Consider the following 11,474-nt stretch of genomic DNA (forward strand, 5'->3'; position numbering starts at 1 on the left):
TGAGCGCCTCAGACCGGTTTGAGCCCCGGACCCGGCTGATGGCTCGGTCGGGGCCTCCGGATTTAGATGTTAGGCTTAGGTGAGAGGTATGGGTATGTGACCCAGTTTACACCCCTTCATCATTTGGATAGTAGTAGCGGCATATGCTGCCAAGATGGCGGATTCAGGCATATTGTTGTTATACTTTGTAAGGTCTTCGAGAATAATCAATAAAATGATCGTATGCATCTCTCAGATGCAGAGGCCGGGAATTATCCTTCTTTTTGAAAAAAAAATTCAGTCAAACAGATCCAATAAACAAGCAGCCACAGGTTACCAAGCTAATTAAGTACACAGAGGGGCGATTTGGCTTGGCTTGGCCCAGATGGAATCGATCTTAGGTTGATGTGACATTCGCATCGCGTATTCTCGCTTCACATGGTTTTTACTACATTTTGAATTTTTTACTTAGGAGTAATCGCAAACACACGATGAATCATTCTGTGCCAGAGTTTTTCCCGGCTGAGAAAGAACTGCACAGTGTGTCAGTGGCTGCCTCCAACACTCAACAGCTCGTCCGCACCGTCAGTCCCGAACAGGAGTGTACTACTCCTGCGTCACTTTGTTACTACTGAACTAAACAATTCTTCTCGATCCGGGTAGCGAAGAAGAAAAACCAGGCAAACCCATAGTTGATCACATGAACCACTCATCAGGTCAACCAGATCGAACAAACAGCAGCTAATTACTCCTACTTACCGCTAGTGCCAACCTATAATTAATCTAAGTACAGTTCATGCATGCGGCTTGGCCCACTCACTGGAGCTGTACTTGATGGTGACACTCGAGCACGTACTACCCTCCAACTGCATCTCAATCGGTTTGACTTGTAATCACAGCCCGATGACGTTCCTGGAGGTGGTGACGCCGCCGTCGACGACGAGGTTGTGCCCGGACACGTACCTCGACTCGTCGCTGGCCAGGAACAGTGCCGCCTCTGCGATGTCCCCCGCTCTCAGCGTCGGGCCCTTGAGCGTCGCCATGCCCCGCACCATCTCCTCCGCCTTCTCTACCTCCTCCGCGCTCACCGGCGCCGGCAGCGCGCCCTCTTCCTCGTCCTCGCCATGGTGTCCGTGGCGCCACGCGTTCACCAGCATTGGCGTGGCCACGCCGAAGGGGGAGACGCAGTTCACGCGGATGCCGTGCTCCCCGAGCTCACAGGCCGCGTTCTTGGTCAGCCCCACCAGCGCGTGCTTCGAGGCCGTGTACGCGTGCGGGCCCATCCCGCCGAGCACGCCGGCCACGCTCGCCACCGACACGATGCTCCCGCCGCCACCGCCGCCGCGGCGCTGCAGCATGGCCCGCGCCGCGTGCTTCATGCCGAGGGCCGCGCCGAGCGTGTTCACGCGCAGCACGCGGTCGAACTCGGCGGCGTCCAGGGACGCGATGCCCCCGCTCTTGGCGCCCACGCCCGCTGGCGGGGCTTGCCGTCCCAGCACGCCGGCGTTGTTGCAGAGAACGTCCAGTCGCCCGTGCCGCGCCACGCAGACCCCGACGGCGCGCTCCACGTCGGCCTCCACCGACACGTCGCAGTGCACGTAGCTGCAGCAGGCGCCGCCCAGCGCGGCCGCCAGCGCCTCCCCGGCCGCTGCGTCGATGTCGGCAATCACCACGCGCGCGCCGTGCCGGACGAACGCGCGCACGATCGCCTCCCCGATCCCGTGCGCCCCGCCGGTGACGATGGCCACCTTCCCCTCGAGCCTCCTGTGCTGCTGCTGCTGCGCCGGCACGGCGGCAGCGGCGGCGGCATTGTTGTTGGTGACGCCGAGTGCGACGCTGCCGGCTTGGGGGGCCTTGTCGGCGGGCATGAAGTCGAGAGCGGTCATGGCTGCTAACAAGGGCGGTGCGCGGGTGATGATGTGTGAAACTTGCAGCTATGGATGGATGGACGGGAGTGGGACGGGATCGAGCAGCACGCACGTCATTTTATAGGAAGCGGAGCGGCGTATCGGTGGGGCGTCCGTGTGGCCGGGCCACGCGGACGCTGGTGCGGATGACATTTGGCACCGTCTTCCTCCTCATGGGCCGCGTGTGCACACAAACGTAGCGGCTGTGTCAATCCGTGTTAATCTGGTGGTACTAATTCTGTACTAATTCATTGTGGTTTGACCCTCATCTTCTCAGCTACGTTCATGGCGACGGCGAGAGCGATGTATGCATGTCACACGGACGTCACTGCTCGCTGCAAATATTATACAGTAACATATCCCGGGCTGGTCAACTGATGCCAGCCTCTGGGCTGTGGCCGTTCACATTGTTTGATGCATTTTCTTTGTAGTACAGTACGTATGTCCGATCGCCAGGTCAAGAATCACCTTTTCTCCAAGTCAGTCATGATTAACCACCGAGGCAAGCGTAGAGTAATCACGTTTACCGAGCTGTGTTTTTTAGCTAGTCTTGCACTGCACATTGCACACTTGCAAGTTGCAAGACGCGCGAACGTGCTTCCGTGGCTGAGTCAGTAGTGTCTCAGTCAGCAGGTTGGATACCATTTTATTTTAAAAAGATCAAACATGAGAAAATATACTTTGTAGATCTTCTTGGTAAAACTTTAGGCAGAGAGCGTATGTATATTCTCTCTCTCTCTCGAAACAGCAGAGCTATAGCTGCAGCGCATTGACTGCAATAAGAAGCTAGAGGCGTGCAGCACGACCCATTTCTTCTTATCATTCGCGTCCGTAGTTTGAGCTAATCATCCCTACATATATTTGAGCGCACATGAACGCATTGATTGGTAGCCCGATACATTATGCTATGCTAGCTGCATTCTTTTTGCTTGCCTCTATATTTCCGTCTGCTCTCAGGTATAGAAAAGAACCAAGTTAGTCACGTCTCAGATGTTGCTCTCCTGATGTGCAACATCGATCGTTTTCCAGAGAACCGTTTACGGAAGTCACGGTGATCGTTCATCTAGCGTTACTTCGACCAAATCACGACCGACGCAAGTTACCGAATCTTTTTTGACGTTTTATTACTGTCAGTTAACTTGTCACGTCTACGTATCTGACAATCAGTGTGATTTTTCTCGTTAAACATGAACGAACGCGAGCACTTGCAGCATAAAGCTATGTGATCTATCAATCAGTTAGCGGCGCTGGGCGTTCCAAGAGTTCACCACGGCTCTCATGGCGTCGCTTCACAGTTCTAGGGCTTCTGGAAGATTCTGAACTAATCAACCGCTAAGCTAATTAACCACTTGCTCCCCCCGCAAAAGAACAAAAAATTAACCACTTGCTTGCTTGCTTGTTAGCTACTGTCGAAGATATTGACGGCTCGGCCCATGCATGCATGTCATGTGATGGGCCACATTACATTTCGGCCGGATGCGATTGTCAATGCCGCAGGTCAATGATATCATCACATCAACTTTTCGCGAACAGTAGTAGGAGTACTGATAAACAATTGAATTCCGTGTTGTAATTGTTCGGGCTGCTGTGGCTTGCCGCTTTTTTCTTCAAAAGGAGAAAGGAGAATTCCCACTTATGATCAACTCCAGACATGCATATATTATCAGACTCGCTGGTAACTTTGTGATTATTTATTAAGATTGGCATGCATGCTAGTCCTACCCTTTGCTGTGTTGATTTCTACCCTTCATTTTTAGTGATCTAAACGTTCTTATATTTCTTTATGGTGGGGGTATAAAGAATTTTTCTAGCTGATGCAATCCACAAAACATTTTCAACTGCTTGCCGGTTTTTCATCTCATACATGCTTATGAAGTTGATATATGCATGAAAGATATAGACATGCCTATTAAGCATTTGCTCATTGTAGTTGTATCAGCTCGATATAACGTTCAAGCTAAAATGCCCATTATCGAAGGGATAAAAAAACATGCCACGAATATGTATCACCTAAGTGAAAAAATAATTCAAACCCGGATATTGCGGTGCGACTAGCCGCACATGGTTTTCATGATTGACACAATTTTGTAGAATTTGAATTATTCGATTAAATTTGAATGAATTTGACACATAAGCTATGCCCACGACAAATGCATGTTGGGTTGTCCACCTCTCAGCTGTTCAACTTGTTTGTTTGAAGAAAATAACAAATGGGGTGAAGTCTACTAAGTCCTATCGACTCAATTGTCGCATCAAGGCGATACAAAGGAGTAATCGTCGCAAGTTTTTTTTTGAAAACTGTAACAATCTAACCACTAGGTATATGTAATACCGAAAACAGGCTGGACCATCATGAGAATGAGATCGACTGTACTCAATACCCCCATAGCACCTAATACTGCATTAATCTGTCCCAGTTTCGGTAGCAGACAAAAAGCCAATGCCACGACATCAAATTAGAGCAAATACAATAGCGTGATGTACACGTGCTATCAGAGATGCCACATCATATTTATGTCTCGGTGGAGGAGAGAGGAGATGAGAGAGAAGAGAAGCGGGCTACAAGCTTACAACCGACTCTAGCACGAGCTCCAACATCCTTTGTGAGAGAAAAGAGTGGGCCATGTATTAATTGTATAGTATACTAGTATGTATAACTATTGAATGAGTGGGCTATTGGGTTGGCTACAAGTGACATGGTAACTTCATATATCCAGGTGTTGGCTATATTACTAACCATGCCCTTATGAATTGAGCATGCATGGATTTTGGTGTCTCTGCATGCTACTCCAAAATAAACTGAGAGCGTGGCACGCGATCCACGCCGCTGACCGACGCCGTCCCCGCAGTTGCACCGACCCGTGCTTCGCCGCTGCGCCGCCCCTTCGGGTCGTAGCACCGTGGCCTGCGGTCACTGCCGCGGCCCCGAGGTCATCCCACCATCGCCCCGACCCGCCAGATGCCGCTGCGTCGCCCTTTCGGGCTGTAGCGCCACGGCCGCGGTCCACTCCGCCATTCCCGCGCGTCGACTTTACGTGGTATACGCCATGCTGCCTCCCTTGGCGCGGGAACGACACTGTCCGCGTCGGTCTTCGTCAGGCTGTTGGGTTCTCCTTGCCTACTTCGAGAATCGCCGCCGCGCTCCTAACCAAGCCGCCGCCGCCATCATCAGGCCATGGCCGCCACTCTTCTTCGGCACCGCCGCAGCTCTCACCCAAGCCGCGTCGCCAGTCCAGCCCTTCGTCTTCGTCCAGTAGCAGCTCGTCGCCAGCGTCGTCGTCATCTTCCCCGACCACCATTGGCGACATGGGCCCTGCGCCGCTCGGCGCCGCAACCGTCGTCGAGTTCTTCTCTACTGGCACCCTCCGACTCCTCGACATGGCGCACATCTCGTGCAGGTCCCTCGTCTACGCATGCCCGGTGCTGGCAACACTGATGTGTGCCTTCGTCCACGACGTGTCCCCGGGCCTGGCAAGCCTGGTGGGGCGCTTCGTCAACTTCGTATTCGTCCGTTTACGCATGCCCGGTGCTAGAAACACCGATGTGTGTCTTCATCCACGATGTGTCCCCAGGCTTGGCAACCCGGCGCGACGCGTCGTCAACAACATCTTCTTTCTGGAGCGCCACTACTTCGACACCACTATGCCCATGACCAACTCGGCGCCTCCTTGCGCCCACGGCTCTACGACGACTCCCTCGACACCGGCACCCCGACTCGACATCGACCACGGCGTTCTTCACGCGGCTACCTCGACTGCTATACCATCCTACGCTCTCGGCTACCTCGACATCGGCACAAAGGGCTATCATCCGCTTGAGCAACTCGTCAACTTCCTCTACAGACAACGCGTTCGCGAAGCGACACCGTCCACAGCGCTCTCACTACAACTGCGGGGGGATGTCAGCCCGTCGGCTGCTATTCTCTCCAGTCCGACCACCCGTGATGCTCCTATTGTTCGCAACGCTACCGCTACAACTGCAGGGGGATATTAGAGATATATTTAGAATACATGTATTTGGTAGTCTAGGATTTATAATCTGTCTTCTACCTTATCTCCAGGAGAGGCGTCTTGCCCTTCAAGTCTCGTACACAATATATACTCGCCCTCGAGGCTCAGTAACACATCCATCATATTCCGCCAATCTCATCTCTATTCCCTTCTAACACATGCATCATGACAGAACACCTAAACAAACGGGCTTCGATCCTAGATTTTGCCAAACGGGCCGGCCACATTAGGGGGATTTGCCCCCATCTTGTGGCCAATGGAGGTCTGACCTACCTCCAATATGCAGATGACACCATTATGATGGTGGAAGGATCGGACGAGGATATTCAGAACCTCAAGTTCCTCCTCCTCTGCTTTCAGGAGATGTCGGGCCTCACGATTAACTTCGCCAAAAGCAAGGTGATGGTCCTTGGGTATTCCCAGGCGGAAGCTCAGCGAATCGCCAATCGCTTGAATTGTCACTTGGGATCCTTCCCGACTACTTACCTAGGCGTGCCAATTAGTGACACGCGTCTACTGGAGAAGGACTTCCGCCCAATAATCGTCAAGCTCCAACCTAGGATGGAGCCTTGGCAGGGGAGATGGCTTTCCATAGCCGCTTGAGTGATTCTGATGAGCTCCTCCCTTATTAGCCTATTGATGCACATCATGGGATTCTATAGTCCACATGAATCCCTTCATCATGAGGTCACCAAACTCCTCTCCAGGTTCTTCTAGGCTGGGGAGAACAATAAACAGAAGCACCACATGGTGAAGTGGTCTGAGATCTGTAAGCCTAAGGACCAAGGAGGCCTCGGGGTCATTTCATCCAAGCGGATGAATATTGCCCTCCTCTCCAAATGGCTTTGGCGAATTCAGACCGATGAGGGCGGCCCGTGGCTAGAGATTATCCGCGCGAAGTACCTTCGCGGGCAACTGCTAGCCTTCGCCCCTAGATCTAGAGGGTCGGCAATCGTTGATCCGTCTGATGCCGGTCTTGCGCATTGGGACCTCCATTAAAGTGGGCACTGGGTCCGGCACCCTATTCTGGCTTGATAGGTGGGCCGGGACCCGTCCCTTTGCGGAATGCTTTTACGCGTTATTCTCGATCTGTGCCCGCCCACAGCTTTCTGTGGCTGTGGCTTTAGCTGACTTGGGCGCTATTGCCTTCCGCCGTACCTTCGGGGCGGTGGAGCTTGAGCAATGGGATGAATTACTCGAGTGTATTGCCCTACACTCCCCCTCCCTCGAGCCCGATTCGCTGTCTTGGCATCTCGAGCCAAGCGGCAGATTCTCGACTAGGTCCCTTTACCAGGCGATTGTTCCCACCCGTGGCCCGGTGGAACTATAGGTGCTTTGGGAGATCAAACTTCCCTTGAAAATCCGCATATTTCTTTGGCAATGGGTCTGAGGCCATCTCCCTTCGGGCACGGAGGTCCGAAAACGTAATGGCCCTGGGGACAGCCTCTGCCCCATTTGTTTGGTACCGGAAGACTGCAACCACATCTTCTTCCGGTGCCCTGCGGTGCAGTTCCTATGGAGCTACTTCCGAAAGGTGGTTGGCGGCAATTGGTGCCACGACAACCCCCCGGACTTGTTTGGGGAGGTCCTTAGGCTCCCCGGCCCTAGTCGCGCCCCCACTTGGGTGGCTTTGGGTACCCTGGCTTAGACCCTCTGGTGTGGCCGCAATAAACTAGTCATCGAACGCGTGATTTCGTGCTGTGTGACTGATGCAATATATAAAATGTTGTGCCCCCAGCGTAACTTTAAGACTTGATTGTACTTTGTACTGTTGTGTTCGATACTTGACTCGTTGCTTTATAATATACTAAAGCGGAGGGAAACCCTTTTTGTTAACACCTAAACAAAAAGAAAATGTCAGAAACAGAATGGTGCTCTCAAGATACTGGGGGGGGGGGGGGGGCGGCAGAGATTTGCATCACCTGATATCCAATGCAGTGCCTATCAATATAAAGAATTAGAGATACGCGGGGGGTGGGGGGGTGGGGGGTGAGGATTTGCATCGCCTGAACTTACAATACATGGACCGAAAATATTCAGACAACACGCAACGATGTTCATGCTCATACCACCCGTGGAGATGCGTTTGGAAAATACCCTGTCCAGAATTCATAACAGAAGGAAAAGTGTTGTCATCTGTGAAGCCCGACAACTAAGAAATGTTCCTCATCCGTCAGTGCTAAGGGCCAAAATATTTTGCGACCTAGGCACCTAGCACGGTACATTTTTAGATTATTCTGAGAGAAGTGTGCTATTTCTCTGAGGGCTGATGGTATTCGTAAGATAGCAACACCAAGTTCAGCTGCAATTCTGGCTTGAGCAAAACAAATTATTATGAACTTCTGATGTTCGTGAGGGTCATGAACACGACAACGGCAGCGATGATACCTTGAGTTACAGCCGGCTAGAAAATGCTAGCACGCAAGACGGACCATTAGTCAGAGTGTCAGACGATTTGAGGACCATGCTTGAAGCTTTCTTTACTGTTTTATCTCACAGTGAGAAGTTTCTTACTCCCTCTGTTCACTTTTATAAGGCGCTGAAGAATTTCAGACAGCGTACAAAGTAGCCTATTTTCAGTTGTCTGAAATGACTTACAATAGTGAACGGAAGGAGTACTAAACATTCATTTTTAACGCAGACAATCGTATATATGCATTTACAAGAGACTGAATCGAAATTCATCTTAAGATTAACAAAGTACTCCCTCTGTTTCTAAATATAAGTCCTTTTAGAGATTTTAATATGGACTATATATAATTATATATAGGTAAATCCTACTCCTATATACTATATACGCATGTAGTTTATATTAAAATCTTTAAAAAGACTTATATTTAAGAATGGAGGGAATATATGTAAGCGCCAAAACCTGGTTGGGGCATCATCAGAATGAGATGGACTACACTCAATATCCCCATTAATTAACCCAATTAGCACCTAATACGGCATTAACCTGGCCCAGTTTCAGTACAAACAAATCAAGCCAAAGCCACGACATCGCATTATGAAATGCGCATGGATCCTGGAGTATCTTGGTGCTTCTCCAAAATAAATGGAGAATGCATCCAAGCAGGCATTCTTTAGGTACTGCTTGCGCCATGAGATCCCTGCGTACAACACTTACTGAAGCTAAGCTGGGGCCTCCCAATAATACAGGCTACCGCATTAGTCGCTAATTTAGCAAAGTTGAAGTGCTAATAAACTTACAATTGTGTCGGATTTTGGGCATCGACCAGAGATCGCGTGGCTAAAAAGAATAGCGTCTCTGTTGTGTTGACTAGAGATTGCGTGGTTAAGTTGTACTCCCTCCATTCCTAAATATAAGTCTTTGGAGAGATTCCACTGTGGACCACATACGGAGCAAAATAAGTGAATCTACACTCTAAAATGCATCTAGATACATCCGTATGTAGTCCATAGTAAAATCTCTACAAATACTTATACTCCCTCCGTTCAAAAATTCTTGTCTTAAATTTGTCTAGATACGGATGTATCTAACACTAAAACGTAATTAAATACATCTGTATTTAGACAAATCTAAGATAAAATTTTTGGGACGGAGGGAGTATTTAGGAACGGAGGAGGAAGTACTCTAGAGTAGCTTAGCTAGCATGGTGCTGTCATGCACGAAGGAACTTAATTTACGTGGATCGAATAATGCCAATTTTCTCACCACGAGGGAAGCTTCTCTACATTTCATCGGCCGATGCCTATGGTTGCCGTTGCCTACGTCCTGTAACTGATGTCATGATTATCAAATGTTTAAGACTGTAGGTATGGTGGTTGGCCGCAGAAGAAACAGCGGGTCAAAAATGCTGTTTGTTTCTTGTTCATGCGGCACTTGATTAATCAGCAACTTTTGGGCTGTGCGGCATGCTGAATTGTTTAAGGGTCATACACCGCTACCTGTGCATGGTCAACCTTCCTGGTTTAATTTGGGAGTAACTTCTGGTTGACAAAGTCAACCTGGTTGGCCGGAGGTCAAAATCTCGTCAGCTTAATTTCAGATCGGAATGGGTTGATCCTACGGATCGCCGTACGGCCGGGAGGGCAAGTCACGTCGGTTCGGTTGTGTACCATGATTCGTATCCATTTTTTCCCATAGTTTTTCAGAAATGACGCCCCATCATCTTGGAATCAAGCGGTCCATTCGCGAAGCAGGTCCAGGCGATTCGGGTTGCTCTGTGTAAAGTAAGGCGCAGGAGTCTAGAATCAAATGATTAACTGGTCCTGTGTTTGTCAGCAACAGGGGATTTAATTTGGGTCCCGATAACTGCCACACATGTGGCATATTCGACATGTGCCCACACACCATGTATGGTGTGAGCAAGAGGTTGACCACACAACCCTGTGTGGGCGCATATTAAAACTGCCACACGTGTGGCACGAGGACACCCCGACCAAACGAAACAGCACCATCAAGCGAACATTTCTGTTCAATCAGAGCCATGCCCCAACGCGAACACCTCCGACGTTGGACCCACTCTAGTGGGCCACGAGCACTGAAAAGCCCAATAATGACATTCCCTTGAGAAATAAATACGAAAAACAAAAAATGTTGGTTAAATGCACAGGGAAACACTACAAAAAATACGTGAAGTCAAAAATTTCCATGGAAGATTTATATTAGAAACTTGACATGATATTTCAATTAAAATCACCATGTTCATATGCGAAAATTTGCCATCTAGGTACAGAAAATTGCCATGTAGTATGGCAAATCAACTGAATATGCTATGACAATTTTGTACTCAACAAAAACAATGCATTTAACTAAATTTGCCATGCTTCGCAAAAAATAGAATTGCCATGTTCCAGGGAAAAAATGTGTCATGTAGTATGGCAAATCTAAAAAAGCTTGACATTCTCTTGAAAAAAGAAACTTGCCATACTAAATTTGCCGTGTGTGTGAAAAACAGAAAAAGTTGAAAAATCATAAATATGAACAAGAAGATTGGGACGAAAGATTCTTATCAAAACTTGCCATGGAAAATTTGTACCAAGAATTGCTGTATGTTTGAATCATGAATCTTCGTGTGTGAAGAAAAAACAAAAAGTTGAAAACCAATTATGATCAAGAAATGCCATGGCAGATTCGTATCAAAACTTGCCACGGCGAAATTCACGTAAACAAAATTTGCCATGGCAGATTGATATTGAAACTTGCCATGTCAAAAAAAATCATGTCAACTAAATTGCCATCATTTGTAAACTAAAATTTTCATGAACCAATAAACTAAAATTTGCCATGATTAATAAGCCAAATTTGTATCAAAACTTGGCATGGCAGATTTGCATCAAGAATTGCTGTGTTCTGCTATGATGAATTTGCCGTGTGCTTAAAAAACACAAAAAAGCTGAAAATAAAAAAAAAATGAACAAGAAAAATGCCACGGCAGATTGGTACCAAAACTTGCCATGACAAATTCATATCAAGAATTGTCGTCTGTTTGAATGATGAATTTGCCATGTGTGAAAAAACACAAAAAAGTTGAAAATCAAGTATGAACAAGAAAAATTCCATGGCAGATTCGTATCGAAACTTGCCACGGCGAAATTCACGTAAACTAAATTT

General features: G+C 48.7%; 1 protein-coding gene across 1 annotated transcript; it reads right to left on the reverse strand.

The window, feature by feature from the left end:
* Positions 1-650: 650 nt before the first annotated feature.
* On the reverse strand, positions 651-1,944 carry LOC123040517 (sex determination protein tasselseed-2). The gene has a single exon (XM_044463336.1). It carries the CDS (start codon positions 1,863-1,865, stop codon positions 873-875), a length of 993 nt encoding a protein of 330 aa, XP_044319271.1. The 5' UTR covers positions 1,866-1,944; the 3' UTR covers positions 651-872.
* Positions 1,945-11,474: the final 9,530 nt, after the last annotated feature.

This window comes from Triticum aestivum, chromosome 2B, assembly GCF_018294505.1.
Source record: "Triticum aestivum cultivar Chinese Spring chromosome 2B, IWGSC CS RefSeq v2.1, whole genome shotgun sequence".
NCBI lineage: Eukaryota > Viridiplantae > Streptophyta > Magnoliopsida > Poales > Poaceae > Triticum > Triticum aestivum.

Excerpts from the sequence above, each read along its gene's own strand:
- LOC123040517 (XM_044463336.1), bottom strand. The coding sequence starts at position 1,865 with ATGACCGCTCTCGACTTCATGCCCGCCGACAAGGCCCCCCAAGCCGGC.